Source organism: Desmodus rotundus, chromosome 5, assembly GCF_022682495.2.
Source record: "Desmodus rotundus isolate HL8 chromosome 5, HLdesRot8A.1, whole genome shotgun sequence".
Classification (NCBI taxonomy): domain Eukaryota; kingdom Metazoa; phylum Chordata; class Mammalia; order Chiroptera; family Phyllostomidae; genus Desmodus; species Desmodus rotundus.
This window is the reverse complement of record NC_071391.1, coordinates 32,484,258-32,507,305: the sequence shown is the minus strand read 5'-3', so window position 1 is coordinate 32,507,305 and position 23,048 is coordinate 32,484,258. Positions and strand designations below refer to the sequence as shown.

The window sequence follows — 23,048 nt, the reverse complement described above, 5'->3', positions numbered from 1 at the left end:
ATGGGTTTTGGTAAATAAGTGCAAACCAGGGAAAATATCAATAAAATATTTTTAATGCCTATGATTTTTTTATACATAAATTTTAAAACTTTCACCTGTAAATGCAAAAGTAGATTCTCTTGCAGGTCAACAGCACCAGATTAACAAGCTAAACTATAAATGTTTCTAAACTTGATTTGTCCATTACATAAAAGACATGGTGGATTTAATAACTCCAAAGAAATCTATATCCCATTCTCAATTATTAACTAAACACCTGAATATTTACCTCATCACGTTCACACACAAAATAAATAGTAGTCTGATATATTCAGCACATTGAAAATAAACCAACCAGTCTCTCTTCATAGATTTATTCTCTTTCCAAACATGTTTTGGTCTCCTGCTACATCTCAGAAATGTACTAATAGCTGCTTTGAAGTTACAAAATACAAAAACAGTAAATTATCTTTTGGAGAAAATCTTGGGGATTACATTATAACATGAAATTTCGAGTTCCCATAGACTTTCTTTTTTGTTAACAGTCTTAACCTTTTCACGGCACACACATAAGGCTGCCTGTGACATGTGGTACCCTGGCCTCCAAATGGACATAAACTGCATTTATAGTTTAGAGAAAATACTAAGAAAAGTTCTGAAAGTAGCCTTACAAGAAAGTGCCCCTTGCTTTGTCGTAGAGACATTAAAAGCAAGTGGGACTGTGCAATCAGAGGCATATGAGTTTTATGAAAACTACTTTCCTTTCACATCATCTGTTAGAGTACCACGCTCATGATCATGTAACATTATTACAGTTGTGAAATAACATTACTACATTCGTGAATTAACATTACCCAATAAAAGGCACATCTTTAAATATTGACTTAGGGAAATCTGAAAATGAACAGTAGAGGATACGTTAAAAATCACGCACTTATTTTGTAAACCGTGATAAAATAACAGCCTACTCCAGTTTCTTGAAAGGTTTGTGAGCTTTTTGTAAGAGTGGTCAGGAATTGAACAAAATGGAAGGCAAGATTTGGAAACAAGGCCAAAATTAACTTGAAAGACTCAATTTTTTAAAAATGAGCTATGGAGGTGCCTTTTCATTAATGTTGATGTTAAGTAATAGCAAAACCAACATCTACATTACCGAAGGAACGCACTCAGAAGTGACAGACACAAGGACACGACCTGACTCCTCCTGCCAAGGTCTGCAAGTTTGAGCTGGCACGACGGTGCCTTTCTGTACAAATGGCTGCTCAACATCACTGAGTAAAGTGCTAGTTAACTTAAGCCACCAAAAATCTTTCATCTGTAACAAGTACTTGATTGTAATTGCCAATATCAAAGAGTTGGAATATTGAAAAAAATATATCCAAGAAAAAAACTTTTGAAGTGGGGGAAAAAAACCACATTAAGTGACAACAAAGGAAATGATGTTCCCGACCTGTTTTATCACATGGAACCTCACACTACCCTTACATCAACTTCACTGAAGGTATCTGAGATGGGCGAGAGGCAGTTTATAGGGTTTTCTGCCTCCAGTATTAACAGTCTGTGTGGAACATTAGAAAGGATGTTATTCCTAGCGATGACAAAACCTTTCATTGGATTCAACTTCAAAATTAAACCCTCGCACTTTCAAAGTCTGAAAGTCAATTCAAAATGAGTCAGAGTCTTAAGGGGGTGGGTCACATGGCCCACCCATGAAGGAAGGCTAATGGCGGTCGTCTGTAATACTCAAACTTGGAGAGTAAAGAAAGCTTGATGGATAAAAAGCAATACACCAAAACAAGTTTTGGACCTACTGGACAGTCAGGATTCTTTGTAGAACAACTTTTCTTACTTAATCCTCACCACCCACTGGCTTAAAGTAGCCACAGTACTGTAGAGCTGTTCTAGAAGCGTATGTCCCACTGTCCCCAACCCTCCCCATTTACAATCAAGGACACATGCTCTCTGTCATCTCATTTTCTGTTGCTGTCTTTCCTTGAGACTTGGCTTCTCTCCAGCCAGAACCTAAGTCAGCCCATTTGCAACTGCTTGGATTTGAGGCTTAAGAGATAGGACTTGAAGAAAGGTGGAACACAGCCCAGTATAACAAACATCCTTTTCTACCTGGGGGGAAAAATCTCTTCACAGTGCATAGTTTGAAACAAAGTGCAATATGGGCAAAAAGAGAAAGTGGTGCTCTTGATACACGTGAATTTAGTTTTTGGTTGTTGCCATTAATTGCTAAGGAATTTTAAAGTAAAAATGCAAAGTTGTTAACATCAAGGGATACAAGGGCACCTGGGATTCCAAAGTATCTCTGCAGTGGGGGATGGGACGGGGAGGAGGGCAGCCTCACATGTCACTTGCTTATTTTTTTTAAACTATTACTCTTCCAACTCTAATTTTTGAGTAAAATATTATTTTCTTCAATATAAAAATGAATTTTTAGATAAAAATCAGAAATGACATTATCTATTTTACAGTAAATCTGAAAGGAAAACTTGAAAAAGAATATTCTTTTACTAAACGGCATAACTTATATTTTAACATGAGAATTTTTGTTAATTGCCTAATCACCTAAATTAGTGAATAAGAATGCTCAGCATCCAATCCATGAATACAGAATACAATATAATTTATTCTACTTTTTACTTCAAAGTCACAGAGATGACTTCCATCTGATAATTATAAAGCCTACTCTACATTTTCAAGTTCTCAATACAAACATATAGATTAGGACAGGTCACTTTATTGCTGGCAACATTCGTGGAAGGGCCAGGTTCCTCGTAAAAAGAAAGTAAGTTTGGGAGCTGGCCATCGCCCCACACACGCATCAGCAGAATTGTGGAAGTCAAGAAACAATCTTTTTTCCTCCTCCTTAACCTAGCGAAGGAGCAGTGAAGACGGCTGACTGCGAGTGGCCCCACACTAGAGTGCATAGCTCATCAGGATCAAGGCTGGCACCTGCCTCATAAGAGCGCTCTGGGCAGGATGTCATCTGCATTACAGATTTCGCCCTGCAAAGTATTTGAAAATACTTTATGCTCAAGATATACAGTACGCATTCCTTCTCCTTAGGACCCAAGTATAAATCTAAAATGATAAAGGGGCTTCTTCAGTCAGAAGGCAGGACTTCCTTGCAGCAGAGTGTCTCCAGAATTTCACAAAAATAAATTAAAGCAGCAGCTAACGCCTTTTCAGCTTCTTGCCCTTTCGGCATTTCATTTCTTCTTCCTCACGTTTCAACTCCTCTAAGTCCTCTTGCATACCTAGTCTCAAACTGTCAAAAATAAAAAAAAAAAGAAAAAAAGAAAAAGAAAAGAAAGGTTGTCAATACACATGAAATTACTACTTTCTTTAAAAAGCGAGGATGAATTTTCAACGGAAAGTTCAGATGGACTGTATTATGCACTCAAAATGCCTCCAGGCCTTACCACTGAGAACAGATTAGCAGAAATATTTTTACCAGGAGCCACTGCCACTGACTCAAATTATAGTGGGGAAAAGACCTCATGTGCAACCTCGACACAAAATACCTTTAACATTCCCATGAAGTAATAAAATAGAAATGATCTCACCAGCTTTTAAAAATACAGAACAAGAAACATTTATACAAAAATAGCATTCTGTGCTTCAGCCTTCCCAACACTAGTTTGATACCTAGTTACAGGAGAGGGAGAAAAAGGTTTAATATTCTGGGTTGAGACTAAGGCAAAGTATTTTACCAAGTTACAAATTATTTCACTTGTTACCTCTACCTAAGAAATTATCATGAGTTTGCTATCAGGTAGCCAGACAGGAATCAGAGGGAATCTAATGTCCCTCATCGGGGCCCTGAGGCCAACAGCGGCACAGGGAGCGGGATGGAGAACAAAAACAAGAACACACTGTAACGGGATCAGAGCAAGCCTCCGGCAGTTCTCGTGGGCCTACATGGATGAGGCGCTGCACAAGGCAACTTGTCCACATTGTCTTAATTCTCACCATACATCTGTCAGTAAAAGCAGTATGTTCGCATTTTACAAATAAGAAAACAAGATTTAGCAAGGCTAAGGAATTTGTCTAGAGCCCCACAGCAAATAAGCAGGACTGGAATTCAGAATTGTTTGGCCCAAAGCCCCTGCTCCCAATGGTGCAAATGAAGCAGCAAACAGGAAAGAGATGTAGGTCATGTCTACACATGGGATAAAAACGTGGTATTTTGTGCCTACCTCCTTGCTTCTTCCTTCTGCTGCTCTTTCCAACTACTCTCCATGTAACGTAAGGCATAATCACTTTCATCCTTGTATCTGGAAAGAGGAAATCAAAATTGTTTTAAAAAACAAAAATTCAATTTTTTAAAGGAACTAAATCCTGTTTTTAAAATCAGCATCTTTATAACTAAATCAAACACATTTAGGAGTACTCCTCCTAGCTTGGCGGGGCGTAGAGTGGGCAGAGGATGAGTAGAAGTGGATTTCTGAGACAAATTAAATGAGCCCTGACTACTCCCAGTTTCCTGAATCCAATGCTGAGGAAGGTACCAAACCAACAATGCTTACTCTCAACTCACTTCTACTTATATGATAGTTTACAGTAAAGTCCTAAAAGCACAATACATGTGGAAATTACTCTGTGTAAGTGTCACAGGAACTTCATGCCATCAGGAGGGAGGAGAGGCCTTTCAGAACATAGACTGAAGCACGTAGGTCAATAGGTTGGGCCAAGAACATATAGCTCTGATGGCACTACATAGATTAGATTTTTATTATTTTATTTTTTAAAAGTTACTAGTTTTGACAATTTTTTTTTGAAGATTTTATTTATTTTAGAGAGAAGGGAATAGTGGGAGGAGGAGAGGGAGAGAAACATCGATGTGCAAGAGAAACACTGATTGGTGCCTCTTGCATGCCATCAACCCAGGCATGGGCCCTGGCTGGGAATCGAACCAGTGACCTTTTGGTTTGCAGGATGCCCAACCCACTGGGCCGCACCAGTCAGGGCTAGATTAGATTTTTAGATCTAATTTTTAATCCAGTTCTTTTTTCTACGAAATGTCTTAAAACAAACAAACAAACAAACAAACAAACAAAAAAACTTAGGACTGCCATTGCATTTCTCTTTTCCATGGCTTTGAAGGAGGTAGTAATTGTTGATGGACAGGCACTATGATACAGCCTTTCTGTTCTACGTAAACACTGCCTCATTTAATCCTTCCAAATGCCATTTTATATAAAATAATTTACTCGAGTTTACCTAGCTAGCAAGTGGTAGAACCTTCATTCAAATCCTGATCTTTCTTTAAATGCTTCTCAAACTATAATGTGTGTATCACCTAGGAACCTTATAAAGCTGATTTGGATTCAGGAGATCTGACGTGAGGCCTGAGAGCCTACTTTCTAAGAGCTCCCAGATAATGTTAATGCTATTGATTAGCATTAGCAGTTAATGACAACTGCTGTCCAGGGACGAAGCTTAAGCGCAAAGTTTGTAACACCAAAGAAAAGCAGCTGTCAGATCAGACCAGCTTTCAACATAGCTCTGTGGACGGCTTTTTGATTTCAAAACCAATCTACTTCTACCACACCATGCTGCTCCACTCACATTAGCTATATATCTTATAGAGACAACTGTTTGACAAGGGATAATTTTTGGCTCTCATGCAAGGAACTACACAAATAATTCTGAGTTACATAATTCTCAGATATTAAATGCCAAAGAAGTAAATCTAAATCATGCAAAGATTCCTAATTAAGAATTATATTCAATGCCCCTCCTGTTAGCATGAGTTATTCAAAATAAAAAGTGTATCTAAATCTCCTTTAGCCTTACTTTTTTCGGTCATAGCCAAAGATTTCTCGAATGTGCTTGGATATTTCTTCCTGAGATTCTCCTTCATCTTCGATAAAATCTTCCATTTCAGAGTCATAGTCATCATCTTCTTCCTCTTCATAGTCTCGCTGCCTTTTGTAACCACTAGGGAAGGGAAGCCTTTGAGGACCTAAGAATAGAAAAGCCATTGTTTATAAGAGCATTAAAACTTAAACTTAAAATAGCCACCCCCCCCAAAAAAAACCCTTAAAATAGCGCCACAAAGTTCTACATAAACAGATTTTGAGAACTCATTAAGATGGTATTCTCAAAACCAGAACCAGCAGGCTAGTGTACGGCATGGGGCCATTCCCACCCCGTCCCCGCTGCTTCACGATACCCACAAGGAACAGAATTCCTGTATATCCCAGGACTTACTGAGAAGTGAAATTCTCCTGGATTTAAAAGACTGGCAACTTTTAAAAAAAAAACTTACAAATAGCATAGGATCATTAACTTTTAATTTCACAAGGAAAAGACACCAAAGGTAACAACCTATCATCTATTATCACCATAATTTCATTAAATTTTTAAAAAGTCCAATAAAGTAGGAGAGATTCTCAGAATTATGGATAATTATTTAAAATGAGTAAAGTCTGACTTTAGGAAAAACTCACTACATTATCCTTATTTTTGTCATTTTCCCAAAAGACTGATTAAAAATTTTGCAAAGACTGACATTAATCAATAGGCCAGCATCTGGGAACAACTGCTTTCTAGTCCTTGATTACAGACACTCCTGTTGTTCTGTAACTTTAATCTGCAGGCTCGTCTCATCAGCTCAGAGCTGCTTTCCCAACTTCGGCACCACTGACACTTTGGGCCTGATCTCTCTGTTGGGAGGAGGCTGTACTATGCACTGTAGGACAATGGTGGCATCCCTGCCTTCCATCTAGTAGATTCCAGTAGCATCCCCAGCCCCCAGACACTGCCAATGTTCACTGGGGATCAAAATCATCCTTGCTTGGGATCCAATATTCTAGCTCAATTAGGAAGTTAAAATCATGGATGACAATCTTTTGTTTCTTTTTGTATTCTCCATGGTGCCTAACAAGCGCTTTAACAAATAATTATTACAATGAAGAAACTATGGCTTAGCAGCCAGTAGGTGCCGCCAACGATCCTGTATGTTGGGACAGGAGATTCCTAAAGGTTCAGCAGCTAGGGCCTTAATGTTGCTCACTATAGGGAGCAGAAACACAAGGGCGGTCTTAAACAGTTCCTGGCACATACTGGGTACTAAACAAACATCTGATGAATAAGTGACGTACCAAAAGGCTTCAAGCCTCCAATACTTGAAGACTGGTCTCTTTAGTCTCATGAAAAGGTGAATCCATTCACTGAACCATATAAGGCAGATATACCCTCTGTCTTACAAATCACAAAGCTGTATTTATTAAACTTGGAGATATTACAGGGATAAACACCGGGGCGCTAAATAAGTCTCTTTCTAAAGACTTTTCCAAGTCATGATCACTACAGGAACTCTCAGGCACAAGACAATCAAAACATCGGGATTCTAGCAACATAAGAAAACTTTAAAGTGCATGTAGAAGGATTAGTATCTCTGGTATATAAAAAAGTATGCTTTCCAATTTCCTAGTGATAAATAGATACTTTCAGGGCGAGGGACAATTTTACCTTGGGCAGATCTGTAGCCAGACAAAGAAGGCTTCATTCCATTCATCTGTCCATTGCTGGGCCGGCTGATGATATTCTTGGAAGAAATTGTTTCTGAGACAACAGTGCACCTGGGCTTCGAGGGGGGCCCTGAGCTACTAACTATTCGCCCAGGTCCCAAGTTGCTCACTGGTCTTCCAGGGCCTGAACTACCAACAGTCCGTCCAGCTGGAACTGAGCCACTTACTGAATGCCCAGGGCCACTGACTGACCGCCGGGTGGGCACTGAGCCACTCACTGGTCGTCGAAGGTTATGTGGAGTGTTCACAGGCCGCCCAGGACCACCAGAGTTGACTACTGATCTCCCAGAGGCACCTGGGCCACTGACGGGTCGTCCAGGGCCACTGGTACCACTGACTGTCCGTCCAGAAGGATTTAAGTCACTAGCTGGCCTCTTGGTCCCAATGACTGATCGCTCAGGTCCTGAGCTGGAGCTGCCATTCTGGCGCCTGGGCATGGAGCCAGAACTGACTGTAGGCCGAGCAGTCCCTATGCTGGGCTGGCCAGGGGCTGAGCTGGAGCTGCTGCCTGGCGGCCTAACACCTGGACTCTTAGCCTTATTACGTGGGGTGACCATGGGCCCAGGCCTGGAATGGCTAGGATGGGGAGGAGATTTTTTGGCTTTGTGCTCAGCAGCAGATTTCTGAGTCCCTTTAGCAGAAGTCTTTGGGACACCTGGTGAATAAGTATTCGAGTGGATCTTTCCAGCCCCATTGAAAACAGGTTTGTTGTGGCCCGCACGAAGCGGGGGTTGGGAGCAATTGCCAGATGCTACTTTGGTCCTCTCTCCTGGCATGGATTTGGATGAAGACAAACCCAAGTGTTTCTCATTAGCAGTGCTGGGTCTGGCTTTTTTCTCAGCGTGAGGAAGGGGAGCACCTTTGGAAGAAGGAAGTTTGTCCCCAGAAACTTTGCTAAGTTTTGTGCCCGCACTTTCTTTCTGAGAGGGTACCTTCTTGGTTGGAGGTAGTCTTGCGTCTGCCTCTGGTTTCTTTTTCTTATGCTTTCGTTCAAGAAATTCTCGCTCCCTAAGTTCTTGTGCAGTCATAGGCCGCTCTTCTGCTTTCTTTACTACCTTGATTTCCACTGGCTCATACTGCTTTTTCTCAGCCAGCTTCAGTAGATCAGTGAAGTTCATGAGTGGTGGGGCACTTTTAAGGGGGACCTTTGGTTTGCTTTCAACTTTGGGAGGTTCTTGCTCTTCCTCATACTCCTGCTCTGATGCTGCTTGATTGTATTCTAAGAATTCATCCTCTTCTTCCATCTCATACTCTTGGTCTGTTCCCTGACTAGTGTGGCTTTCCATTGCCTGTCTCTTCTTTGACTTTTCCTCAATAGGAATCCCATCATAACCATGGAAATTATCCTTCGTCCTCTTGGCCATAGCTCTCGCTTTCTTGTCATGTTTTAACTCAATTCGCTTTTTCACTAGTTCTTCTTTTCTTCTTTTCTCCTCTAAGGCTAAAGGGGACAAAAAAGAACACATTTCAAGATCTCAAGATAACAGCCTGTTCATCTGAAATAAGCAGGTGGCCAAAACATAAGCAACACTTAGTTTGAAACAATACAGTCTGAAGACATCTAGGAATCAAATGAGGAAGTCACTTGAACAAGTATCAACTGAGTCATCTTAACATAATAAGTGGGTCACATAGGGGTTTTTCTATATGACTAAGCAAGTGAGAGACTTGGCTTTTAGCTTTAAATATAGAAAATAGCTCATACCGAATAAATATACCAAGTTAAGGGAACATTAGTACCCACTTAATAGTTGTTATAACGACTCAATGAATACTTAAACCTATTGAGTCAGTTTCCTTTTCATTTTCAAGAAGTAAAATTACTTCTTGAGTTTACTGGTTTTCAAAAATTGCCTCTATTTCAATCTTTTAGATAGCACTTTCAATAATAATTTAAAAATTAAAACACAAAATAGGTTAGAAGCAGATTCAGAACCAAGGTCAAGGAATAGCTCTTACTGGGGTTACTATGGCCAATTAGAGGATATGGTCACTACTCCCAAAAAGCTTTTATTGAAGAGGAAATAAAAGATAACATCCATGCAAATGACCAACATAACATAGGTAATTCTATGCAGTTGACTCACACACATATGCAACAAACCCACTAGCCTGTTACACTGTTATAAACATCCACTGGCTAAGTACAAGCTAGCTGTGAAGGTGGAAGACTTTAAAACTAAGGGCAAGGCAATAATAGATAACGTACCCTTTCGTCTGAGCTCCTCTTCCTTTCTTCTGAGAAAAGCTTGTACGGCTGCTGATTGGACACCCTTAACTTTTGGGTCTTTTTTGGGAGGACCCACTGCCAAACTATACCTTTTCTAAAAAATAAAAAACAACAGTGAAAGTTACAAATAATTCATCTTTAAAAAATGTATTGTCTGTTAGTATATAGCACTTTGCCAGGCAATAGAGAGGGTTTAAATGTTGACTGAAAAACCTAATCTGAATAATTGAGATCATATAACCCCCATTAAAGCTTAGCCATAAAATTTCAGGTTAAATATGATTGTGAAAGGCTATTTTTATGTACAGACCTTCTCTGTAAGTACCCAAATGATACATAAATGAAAAATTCAGAGAAACATTATTTTCAGGCTATTATCCCAAAAAGGTACCTGGACTGGGGGTTAAAAAAAAGTCAATCACCACTTAGAACAGACTGTTTTAAAATTCTGATCTAAAAGTCAGCCTTCGCCCTGATTGGTGTGGCTCAGCAGGCTGGGTGTTGTCCCACTAATCAAAATGTCCCTGGTTCAATTCCCCATCAGGGCACAGGCCTGGTTTGTAGGCCAGATTGGGGGCTTGTGAGAGACAACCAATCAATGTTTCTCTCCCTTGCTTTTTTCTTCCCTTCCCCTCTGGCTAAAAATAAATAAATAAATAAATGAATAAATGAATAAATAAATAAATAAATAAATAAAATCTTAAAATAAAAGCAGCCTTCTTCTCTAAGCATTTCAAAGTGCAACGTTTCAAACAAGCTGTAAAGATGACTACTCACAGCTCTGTTCTTTCCCAAGTACCCCTCTCCAGCTGGTTTTCTAGTAGGGACTCATGGCTACACAGGTTGTTCTGCTCACAACATGAAGCACTGAGATTTCACTCTGACCACCCAAAAAGTACTAACATCCTGGCACAGAGGGAATTTCTCTGGGCTTCACTTTTTATGTAACCACATCGGGAAATGACTAACACTAAAATATGGTTCATTTGAACTATGGAAAGACAAACATTTCCATTTTGTAACTATCATTAAAGAAGTATGATAAATAGAGCTAATAACTCAGACTGAGATGACTCATTTCCAGGATCATCCCAAAATTTATGGGCTAGGAATAGATTTTTAAAGTGCCCTCCCTCTTTTGTCTTCTTAGAGAGATGACACCTTTATCCATTTAACCTATTGCTGTACTAGTTAAAAAAGAAACACTAACCTCTGAGAAAAAATTCAGCTACTCAGGAACCAAAAAGTGATTCCCAAAGTGTGTATGAAATTCTTGGAGGAAAGCCAAAGGATCCATGCTTACCATATGGCTGCCAAACACAAGACATCTTGAAACAGGCTGGAAGTTCCAGCTAAGTCAGTCTACCAGCGAAGCAACTAGCCAAGGAAGCACACCCCAATCAACCCGAAAATCCGGCGTGATTACAATGCCGAGGACTGACACATCTCTGACAGAGAAATCCCAAGAGAGCATCCAGAGTTCTTTCCTAGTCCTCTTGGCTGAGTCACAATGAGATTCCTTTTTTAAAAAAATCCCTATCTTTGTAAATTTAGTTGTAGACCCTTCCCATACTGGATTGGGGCCCAACATTTAGAGGTGAAAGAAGACTGAGGAGAAGGAGCACGCTGCTTACCTAACTAGGTATATAAAACTGTCCTGCTTTACGAGAACCTCAAACATAGACAAGAAGGTCACGGTTTTCTAATGGAAGGACCACTATGCCTGTGAATCGAGTTGCATAAGACATATACTGATTCGTAAGCAGAGGTGCGCACACTCACTCCACCAGAAGAGGAGGAAAGGTAGATTTTTTTCTTGCTGAGACTTAAGACTTTCCTGTCCCTGCCAACTATATAGTCCATAGATTCACCTGCCAAATCAAAGCACGTTTCCCACAGAAGAAAACCAATCAACACAGTGTTAATTACTTAAAATAGGCTTGGTTTGTTATCTACATATTAAGCAATAAGCACTCCCTAATTTGATTTCAGGACAGACACCTTTCTTCCTACCCTGGGACTTTACGACCAGTAGGGAAGCTCCTCTTTGCTGAACACAGGCACCCAAAGGGAAAACAACAGTGTCAGTGGGCACGACTTAACACAGTGTTTACCAAGCATCGGCCATTCATATACCACTGTCGCGATTCTTCTTCTTTCTAGTGTACCACCTGTATTGTTATTTATTAACTTTAAGAAAATTCGTAGATCTGCCCTGCTGGGTTTGGCTCAGCTGGTTGAGTGTCTTCCTGCAAAGTGAAGGGTCGCCGATTGGATTCCAGGTCAGGGCACGTGCCTGGGTTGCAAGTTCTGTCCCGGTCAGGTGCATGTAAGAGGCAGCCAATCAATGTTCCTCTCTTACATTAATGTTTCTATTCTTCTTTTTCTCCCTCCCTTCCCCCTCTAAAAATAAATAAAATCTTTTTAAAAAGGAAGAAAATGCGTAGACCTAACACCGTGACTTACTATTACAGCTTTACCTCCAGGAATAATATCTATGAAATGACCAGCTTAGACGGCTAGTTACATTTTTCCAAATCATATCAAAATATATAACTATTTTTAAAAAGCTATTAGAATAAAAAGTATTGGTGCATCATCTAAAATGATGGTAGAGGCAGAGCTACCTGTACTGCACTCGAGGAAACACGAACTAGGAACATAAATACAGGAAAGGCAGAGCACAAGGAAGAAACAAGGTGGGTGTTCAGGAACTCGGATTCACCCAGAAAGGAATTCCTGCCCTGGTTAGCGCGTCTTTGGGTCCCGTACGCCAAAGCTGCAGGTTCTCTCTCCAGTCAGGGCACATACAACAACCAACCGATGAATGCGTAAATAAGTACAGCAACAAATTAATGTTTCTCTCCCGGCCTCCCTCTCTCCCCTTGCTCTCTTTCTAAAATCAGTAAGTGAAAAAAATTCCAAAAGCTAGCACAAAACTGACCACCACAGCCACATAGTGTAGAATTTCACTTTTTTCTTTTAAAGTTTTTATTTGAGAAAAAAAACTTGTTATCAAATAGGAAGACCACCCTTTTTGTAATAGAAAAGTCAACAATGACTACAGAATAAAATTACTTCCGACCATTTAAATTGACATACATCATTGCCGTTTTTTAAGGTCTACGATATTCTTTTACTCCAAAAGAGTTAAAATGATACCCTTGTTGAAACATTTAATGGTCACAGAAACTAATTATCTCTTAATTTTAATTAAGAGAAATATAATTTCTCAGTTCAAGGATGTTAGGAACCAGCTTACAGAGCATTCTCCAAAAGGTATTCCCTTGGCCTTTGAAGGTGTCTCTTTTCAAACTTAATAATACAGTCAAGTAAAAATTAATGCAGGTTTTCAAAATAAAAAAATCATATATTTTTGTATAATCACTTATCTACTTAGTCATTTATTTATGGCCTATGCATTTTACCTCATTTTATGATAATTATCACTATGTAATGCTTCATGAGGTACGTGATTTCATTTACATGAAATGTCCAGAACCGGTAAACTCACAGAGATGGAAAGTATATTAGTGGTTGCAGGGTTAATAGGAGAGGGGGGTGGGTGGGAAGTGATTACTGAAAGGTAACAGATTATTTTTGAGGATTATGAAAATGTCTGGAACCAGATACTGGTGATGGTTGCAGAACTGTGAATATACTAAAAACCATGGGTGGGTTTTATGGTTATGTGAATTACAATGGGGGACCCCCCAAAACAGGAATTATCTTCTGGAGGGCAGGCCCCTTATAGTATGGGCTTCTCCCGCTAGCTGAGTGTTCTAGAACCCATCTATATCAGTGTGCCAGCTGGTGGTGGTGTGAGAGGCTGTTTGGCTTCAGTGAATTTTTTTTTTTTGAAGATTCTTTCAACACATCTGCCCATTTCATGATGAGTGATTTACAAGTGCACCCACTCATACCTCACTGAGTGTTCAGCAGTTTTTAACCAAAAATGGCATGACCCCTGTGCCCAACCCTTGCCTGAGCAACTTTTTTTTTTTGTCTCCCTGGATGAAAAAAGTCCTCAAAGGGAAATGTTTTGTCGATGTGGAAGAGGTGAAACAAAAAATGGCAGAAGCACCAAAAGGCATCAACATCTATGAGTTCAAGAACTGTTCTGAGCAGTGGGAAAAAGTCTCGATAGGTGTATTACATCAAATGGAGAGTACTTTGAAACTGAAGTTTAAACATGTAAGAATAAATACACAATTGTTTATAAATTCCAGGTTTATTTGGGTCTCCCCTCGTACATCTCAATAAAAATGTTGCAGAAAGCCTCAGGCTGGGACTACATTATATTCTATTTATAAGGCAGAAGAACCACTTGGCACTTTCCCCTGCATCAGATGGTCGCATTTAGCTCTTGCAGCAGCACATCAAGATGTCCCCACCAATTCTGAATCTGATTCAAGGCACCAGGCTGCTTCATTGTTTCGGCTCCATGAAAAGCAGCTGGACAAGAGTTTCTTTCATTTTATTATACTGTAAGCCAACCCAGTCATTCTGCTGGACTCCAATGAATGATCCACAACAGTGAAGCTTATGCCATTTAAATACAGCATGAGATTTTGCCAAGATTTGTAATTCTAAAGCCAACAGACCTAGACGACATTAATTTTAAAACATGTGTTCCTTGTGTTGAGACTATACTGCCACAGTCATATTAAGAAAATTAGGGGGTTGGGGGGGAGATGGAAGAGGTATGGGAAGGATAAATGGTGACGGAAAGAGTCTTGACTTGGGGTGGTGAACACACAATACAGTGTACAGATGATGTGTTGTGAACTGTGCACCTGAAACCTGTATAATTTTGTGAACCAGTGTCACCTCATCAATTCAATAAAAAAATTAAAAAAGGAAGCTTTTTCTTTAGGAGCTTTCAGTCTGGAAATATGTGTTCACCAAATATGTTGGAACCAACAGTCAATCCCTTCTTGAAAGCTGTTCTTTACTCAGGAGATAACATATTGTTGTAATTGCAGAAGACATAAATTTCCTGATGGTTTTACCTACGTTAGAGATCTATTATTGGTTAGAATGAAGAGTTAGGAATATTCAAAGAATATATCTTTAATAACCACACAATTTCTACAATCTCAAAATATCATAGTCAGGGAATGAATGCAAGGCCTGGAAAACCAATGGTTTGCACCATGCATGCTCAGCTGGGTAGCTAAGAGGGTGAAAATAAAACAATTAGAAAACTTGCTATTCAAGTTGCTATTGCACTAAATGTACAATTTACTAGTACTGTGTTTATAATATATCTGATGATAGAATGTAATATCAGATAGGTACTTCAGAGCCTCTAGTCCAACCTCACTATTAGAAATGCCCCAGGTAGGACAACCATGCACTTCCAGTTTGTAGCAGACAGTTGTGAATTCGTATTTAGGTCTGACGCGGGTCTAAGAGTGTTACCACCACAACATGCCTCACTTCTAATTTAATTCCAACACTTATATCTCTAGCTCTAACTTCAATCTTTTCTTTAAGTATTTTTTTTTAAAGACTTTAGTTATTTTTAGAGAGAGGGGAAGGGAGGGAAAAAGGAAGAGAGAGAAACATCGACTGGTTGCCTCTTGCATGCCCCCAACCTGGGATGTACCCTGATGGAAATAGAACCCACAACCTTTAGGTTTGCAGCACAATGCCCAACCCATTGAGCCACACCAGGCAGGGCTCTAACCTCAATCTTAAAGGCCGCTCCCTAATTTCCATCTGTCTCTTGGACAGTGCCATTACCTCAGATCCACCACTGAACTTTCTCTTATCTTCCTTCACCCTCACGCCCTTTCTGTTAATCAGGCAAGCACTATCCCTAATGGGCTGAAAATTTCTCTATCAGTTTCAAATGCTGTTTAAATCTCTCTCCCATCAGACTTTACTATATACTGAGAAGTGTCATAAATAAAACCAACTGGATTACTGCTTAAGACTATATTAGTTGGGGATAGGGAGCTGGGTGGGTTCAGTGGTTCAGGCTGTATAGATGACAACCTTCCTTTCCACCCTGTATCTAATACATTCTCCTCATTCAACAAAGGCTCGAGATTAAGAACAAGAACTCTGGAGCCAGTCTGCCATGTTACTCATTAGCTGTGTGGTTCTGGGCAAGTTTCTCCATCTCTTTGGGCCTCAGTTTCCTCATCTGTAAAACAACTTTCCTTATAAGGTTATTACAGTGATTAATTAATATGTATATAAAGTGCTTAGATCAGTGCCACCTAGCACAGAGTAAGTACTATAAATATTGCTTTTGCCATTATTATTCAGAAAGAGATTATCTAGGTGATGATGATGAAGGAAATAACCTAAAATACTGGTTGGGAAATACTGCTCGAAGCCAGAAATCCAAAGCTGCACCAGGCCCTGGGTAAGTCGTCATGAGATCCCAGAGTGGAGTTATAACTGATTGTGTTCAGTTGGCCAAAAAGTCCATTTAGTTTTTTCCATAATATAAAAGACGCACTTTTCATTTTCCCAAATAACTTTATTGATTTGGATATTTTGAGTATGTTGGGTATCCCCCACTACTGCAGGGGTGTCAAATTCATTTTCACTGGGGGCCACATCAGCCTCGTGGTTGCCTTCAAAGGGCCAAAATAATTTTAGAACCATATAAATGTAACTACTCCTTAACTGTTTACGAGATGAAATTATATTTGGTCCTTTGAAGGCAACTGCAAGGCTGATGTGGCCCCCGGTGAAATTGAGTTTGACACCCCTGCGCTATTGGCTTCTAGTGGGCAGAGGCCAGGGGTGCTGCTAAACATCTTCCAATGCATGAGACAGCCCCACAACAAAGAATTATTTGGCCAAAATGTCAATAGTACCAAGAAACTTCGCAAACCACTTTTGACACGTTCCACCAGTCACAGCACCTCCTCCATATACAAATCTTTTCTTTGCTTTTCAGTTGTGTTTTCACCTTTCTTGAAATAATAAAGCATAATACACTGGAAATGTTGGGTATCTTCTTCCATCTTCAATATTAAAATGGCTGCACAAAAAAATTCACCAATTTTGATAATTTTTTTAATGCACACTGATATGACAGCTGTCCCAATACAATCCAACAAAATCATTTCAAATGAAGTTAAAGACAACTAAGCACTACCAGAGCCGCCATCCTACGGGAAAAACTGAATGAACTTTTTGGCCAATCCAACAGATCAAGGGTTACAAAGTCACTGCCTGTACAAGCATCTTTGTTGGCCCATACCGTTCTTTAAAGGGAAATGCAACTATTGTAATAAAGGGCAGGCTTCTTTCGAATACGTGGAGCTTTGGCACCTATCGTTTTACATCGAGACTACTTCAAGAATTTACAATACCCACCTGTTCCCTGAAGACATCTGTAACTGCCATCCCAGTTAAACTTCCTGGCTCCATTTTCAGTACCTATATTTTTCTCCTTAAGGGGCAACAGCCCCCCACATCTTTACATTATCTGGTACCACATAAAGGCTTCCCCTTTACTTTCGGTGTGAGGTTCACATCAGAGCTGTGGTATCTTGTTTGGGATAATTTTCACACTCTCGCTGTGATAAAGACCATGCACTACAAGCCATTAATTATAGCTACTTGAAACCTAGAGAATCCATATGCTAAGCTATTCTATCAAAATAAGACAACTGCTTTGTTTTTCCTAGAGGAAGACAGGGAGAAAAATGTCTTTTCTCCTTTAAATATAAACAGAGTTAATGACAATGACTGGTTACATCACCTTGACCAGCTGTTATTCTGTACTCAGTTTTCCACTGGGAAATACAGCGTGCCTACTATTTCTAGGCATGATGCAATCCTTTCTATGTTTTAACAAAAACATTGTAAAAATAACTAATTCTTTTAAAAAGAAACAACAGAAAAAAGAAAGATGTCCCATTAGGGAAATGTTCATTGATTCTCAAGCCAGATACAACAGACATCTCTTGAAAATAAAGCCCTGCAAAGAGGTCCAAGTGGCTTTCCAGGTGTTTTAGATTTTAGCCTCCCTTGGATTTTACTCTAATCATCACCAGCGGTGTCTTTCTGTAGGGAAGGTCTGACACAGGAACCATGAAGACTAACTCTGAACTTCAGGTCGGATCTGAGTCAAACGGAAGGTCGGGGAGATGGCTGGAAAGGAAAAATGAACTACGCACCAGAGAGGGGTGGCGCTATCGCTGCCAATGACTGCAAACTCTGTAGTTCTCAGAATACCAATTAGTCAGCAAAGTTAACGTCCAGCAGGGCGTATGTGGCTTGAAATGATGTTTCTTGATTTGGATGGTGGTTTACGAGGATACTTGTTTAATAAGAATCTCTTTTACTCTGTACCGTGTGTTATAATTTTTAAAAAAGGAAACAGGGCTTGGGAGACTCTTCAGCTCTATCAATTAGGCTTTGTTTCTTTAAAAATATGGAAATGGCAAAATAATATATGTTAAATATGAGGTGTGGGCATATAGGTATGTGTTAACATTCTATGTTTTACAAGTGTCCAAAAATTTAAAAATATATTATTTTGTAAGAATGTTTTATCTCTCTCTCCAGTTGACTTAAAAGGAAAAAGAATCCTGTAGAAAGAAAACATTTTCTTGGGCCCTATTACTATACATTGTTTGCACAGATGGTGTGCTCTAAAGGCAAGACTTTGAGCTGATAAAGAATATAACTTATAACCTAGATGAATCAAGTTGAAGCAAGATCATGGGTTAAATTTAACTGGAGTCTTGCTCTATTCCTCAACAGTTTCTTTTGTGATGTACCTTCGTGTGATGGAAAATGCTCCTAACTAAATCAACTTCTAGGCTTACTAACCTTTTGAGGGGCAGGCAGATAAAAGCATGTTTTCATATATGCCTGTATTCATCTATTAAATTTTAAATGACCTCACCAATTTACCTGGTTTTCCCTTCTGCTTCCAGTTTTTGATAGATCAATAGATAGATCAATAGATAATGTATATATTCTGAAATATACACGTATTTTGAAATCTGCTTCTGCTCCAGGAATATCTGCCTTTCTCCCAGCAGCTATTGGTTGTTAGAGTAAGAAATTACTAACTCTTTAATTCTTCCACAGAACATACTTGGGCATCAAAGTTAGTATTGTCATCCATTTTTGACCTCCACTGAAATTCAGGAATCTAGGATTAAATATGGACCTAATTCAAAGGTCCAATATTACCAGGTTCCATACTGACTTGTCTAGGAAATGTACAGATGCAGAAAGTAATTCTGTTATTCAAGGTTTCAAAGGTTTAAGCCCAGAACTTCAACCTGCATAGCTTATGACTCATGGCTGAAGGGAATGATTATTAAGAGTACTTGGGATGGAGATGGCTAGACAGATAATAAACTGATAGACATCAGTTTTATTTACCAGTCATTTTACTATCTTCAGATTAATGTTTTCAAAAGGGTAAAAGAATGAGCCAGCATCAGAAGACAAGTACAGAAGAGAGAGAGAAAAAAACCCACATTGCAATACACAAAATTCTAAGAAATGCAGACCACAGTGAGGGCGCAATAAATTCCAGCTGAACTGACTCTAACAGAGAGCTGTACGTGTTCTACATCTCACTGCTCAAACCGCAGGTATCACAAAGCAATTTTTCGGTTTACAGCTGTCCTGTGGGTACCGTCTGAGAATCCAGAAATGATTCGTTTATGCAAAACAGCTACAACCCCGGTACCCTCCACTTCTGCGATGATTAGCGAATTGGCAAACATTACTTGAGGAAATGGAACCTGTATTTCAAACAAAGACAAATCTGGAAGGCCACAAGTAAACGGAAGCTAAAACTAGCTCACTCACGCTGTTAGCCAAGGACTTCGTGGAATCCGCTCAATTTCTCTTCTCAACACAAAAGGTGATCCTTGGGAGATAATTTAACCACCCCATTTGTTAAGTGGGTGGAGCCACAAATCAGGAGAACTTGTTAGGGAAATCACTAAATGCTTGACCCGAAAATCGGCGGAAAATCAGCCAAAAGTATATCAGGCCAAGTATCTAAAACCCCTTATCTCCCAGTATACATGCTTCCTCCCAACCTTTGGGCAGAAGTTTATACCGAAGCCACAAACTACTAGCGCTAGATTCCACTGTGTGCCAGGCACGACTCCACTCATCAGCTCTCACTCAACTCTAAAACAACCAAACCGCAAAGTCCTTGTTGCAGGGGTAACTGAGCTAACAAAACCCACTCGCTGGAAGGCTCTGCCTCGTCGCCAGCCCATCTTCACCCCGAGTTTCCAGAAGTCCGTGCCCAAGAAAAGTAAATAAAGGTGTTCAGGTTTTTCCTCTTTCGGAGGCGAGAGGCGGATGCTTTAAGTTCCACCCGATGGATACACATTCCGAACTTGAAGATTAAGACCTCCTGCAGGGGCGTCCCGACGGCTACTTACCGGTACGTTGTTGACTCCTTGTGCTTTAGAAGCTATCATGAGAATTTCCCTGAAATCCATGTTGACCGAATCGGGCAGACTGGGCCAGGTTCTGGGAGCGGAGGGAAAGAGCGCCCTACCCAGGCGGCCAGCTGCAGCCAAGTAAACTGGCCGACCAGCCCCTTTCCCACCCCGCCCCAGCACGACCACTTCCGGCGCCTTCCAATGCCGTCTAACCGCCCCCTCTCCTCCGGCAGCCTGGATTCTTTCAGGTCTGTCGCTTCACTAGCGAATCCCTGGCGTAACTTCCTCTTTTAGTTTGGAGACACGTAGAAACGTGATACGTGGCTGATGACATCACCTCAGGGGGCGGGACTAAGCCCATCACCGACGTAGGAGACGCGGCCTAGTAAAATGCGGGGTGTGGCTACGTTAGAGGGCTCCTTCCCTAGCGGCCCTGGCGCGTAGCCTTACAATCTTGGTACCCCTTGCGAGCTCTGTGTTGGGGAGGTGGGGGTGTGGTGGTTACCTACCAGGCCTGGGTTCGCTGGGTGTCACGGGTGGACGCTCAGGTCTGAAACGGCGGCGCCCGAACAGCAGAACCGACAGGTCTCGAGCGGGGGGATTTCGGTAACTGGTTTCTAGGCGCTCCCGAAGCTGCGCAGGCGCACATGACACCGACTTGTCCTGTCTTAGGTACACATTATTCATAATGTCCTGGCACATGATGTGTGCTCACCTCCTACACAGATGCACACGTTCCAGGTTTAGCGGCACCCACTTACCGCTTTTGCCCCATTTAAGGGCAAATAAACCACGTAGGGCAGTGTTTTGCTCAGTGCATGAATTCCTCGCATACAGACCTGTGTGCCCTATATTCACATTCACTGGAAGTCCAGTCCTCGTTTCCTTTTAAGAGTTATCTGAGGTCTATAAGGTAATCTCAACTCAGTAAAGTACACAATTAGGCGGACTGGGGGATGAGTGGGAACAGTCCCGAACTCATTGTAAACGTACTGTAGGGATCTTTCCAGTGTAATGAAAATACTCCACAACTGCATTGCAGTGATGGTTATGCTATAAATTTACTAAAAATCATTGTGCACTTAAAACACGTGAGTTTTACAGTAAATTATATCTAAGTAAAACTGTGAAAAATATTAGCTTCTCGGTCTTACTCTTCCAATTGAAGTTTAATGCTGAGCTGTAGCCCTCACTACATTTCCACGTTTAAGGCTGCCAAAGCAATAGGCCAAGATTAGTTTGTTCCAGGGCAGAACTGGAATTCTCAACTTTCCTATTCCCTCTGGGGAACCCAGAACAGCTTAGCGTACAGGTCGCCAGTGCCTGTCATATACATGCCCACCTATTTTAGGTAGTTCACAGCTGCAAGAGGCCAACTCTACAAATATTTCACTCTTGCGGTTGTGAGTTATATGGAAACTTGGGAGCAAATATTGAAAAAACTAGCGGATCTCAGGTTCCTCATCTGTAGAAAATTAAAACTAAGATTTTTGTGTTTCGTTCAAGTGGTTTTCTATTCAATGGGTAGCATCATCCTTCAAAGGCTTCCCATTGTTCTTAGGATAAAGACCAAAATCTTAATCCTAACCATGGCCTTTAGGACTGCTGTGGTTTTCCCTGGCCCATTTCTTTAGTATCATCACCTTGACTCTAACATCTCCTTATATGCCAAGCTCTCTTCCACTCCAGGGCCTTCCCATATGCTCCCCTCTACCTGGCATGCTCCCTCCTATCTTTGCTGGGCCAGCTCCTTCTCCAACTCGTCCTTCTGAATTTCATACGCCTTTGGTGGGTGGTTATCTAGGATCAAGCATGAGCTCCCTTGGTTCCTAGGTATTATCTAACTGGGCAAGTGCTCAACCTCTCCCCGCACCTCAGTTTAATATATAAGATTAAAATAGCAACAATACAGTTGATGTAAAATAATGCGTGTAAGAACTATAGATTAGTACCTAACTGTCAGGGGCTGAGTTGTGTGACCTTAAGATTCATATATTGAAGTCCTAACCACCCGGACTGTAGAGTGTGACCATATTTGGAGATAAGGTCTTTGAAAAGATAATTAAGTTAAAATGAAGTCCTTAGAGTGGCTCCCAATCCAATTAGGGGATCCTTAGAAGAGGACATATGAACATAGGCACGTACAGGGGGAAGACCATGTGAAGACACAGAAAGAAGGTGGATACCTACAAACCAAGGAGAAAGGCCTCAGTAAAAACCAATCCTGCCACCACCTTGATTTCATACTTCTAGTCTCCAATTGTGAGAAAATTAATTTCTGTTATTTAAGTGACCCAGTCTGTGGTGCTTTGGTTTAGAAGCCCCAGCAATTTTATATACAGGCATATGGTGAATACTGACAGGGATCCCGGCCCGCAGCATCCTGTGTTGTGGCGGCAATAGACAAATACACACGGACTACAGAAATCCTGTGGAGAAAAAGGGGCTGTGCGGCCGCTCTCCAAGTAGGAGAGAGGGCCCCCGAGACCCGGGCTGGACATGCTTTTATTGTTTTTCTAGGCACCTTACACCAAGGATGGTCCTCATTTACTATGCATAGGTTTGTTTTAGGTGGTTATCTTTTGCAGACAACAAAGGAGAGGATGTCATACATCAAAGAAGGATATTTGCAATGTAAAGGGAGAATGCTCCATACTTGGGAGGTCTAGCTCAGATTTTAGGAAGATAAAGATAGTAAACATTTTCTGCCTCAATTCAGGGTGAGGGAGTTTTAGCAAAAGCAAGTCTCATAGCAGTCTAGGTACAATGCAGGCCTGATTTCCCCTGGGAGAACCTATCCATGGGTGTGGGTCCTGCCCACCAACCTCGGTCCCCACTGGCTTTTCCGAGTGGGGACTGGGCCACATTTCCCACACTTGGAACGGTTCCCCA

General features: G+C 40.7%; 1 protein-coding gene across 2 annotated transcripts; it reads right to left on the bottom strand.

Annotated features, from left to right (window-relative positions):
• Nucleotides 1-35: 35 nt before the first annotated feature.
• On the bottom strand, nucleotides 36-20,783 carry SPTY2D1 (SPT2 chromatin protein domain containing 1). Of its 2 annotated transcripts, none has more exons than XM_071221418.1 (6): nucleotides 20,666-20,783; nucleotides 9,736-9,850; nucleotides 7,468-8,967; nucleotides 5,788-5,956; nucleotides 4,188-4,265; nucleotides 36-3,256 (listed from the first exon to the last, which is right to left on the bottom strand). In XM_071221418.1, the coding sequence occupies exons 3-6, from the start codon at nucleotides 8,888-8,890 to the stop codon at nucleotides 3,163-3,165; spliced, it is 1,764 nt and encodes a 587-aa protein (XP_071077519.1). In that variant the 5' UTR covers nucleotides 8,891-8,967; nucleotides 9,736-9,850; nucleotides 20,666-20,783; the 3' UTR covers nucleotides 36-3,162. The 2 variants fall into 2 exon arrangements, with proteins under 2 accessions (XP_071077519.1, XP_024414634.2); XM_024558866.4 differs by lacking the exon at nucleotides 20,666-20,783 and adding an exon at nucleotides 20,154-20,431.
• Between the last annotated feature and the right edge of the window lie 2,265 nt (nucleotides 20,784-23,048).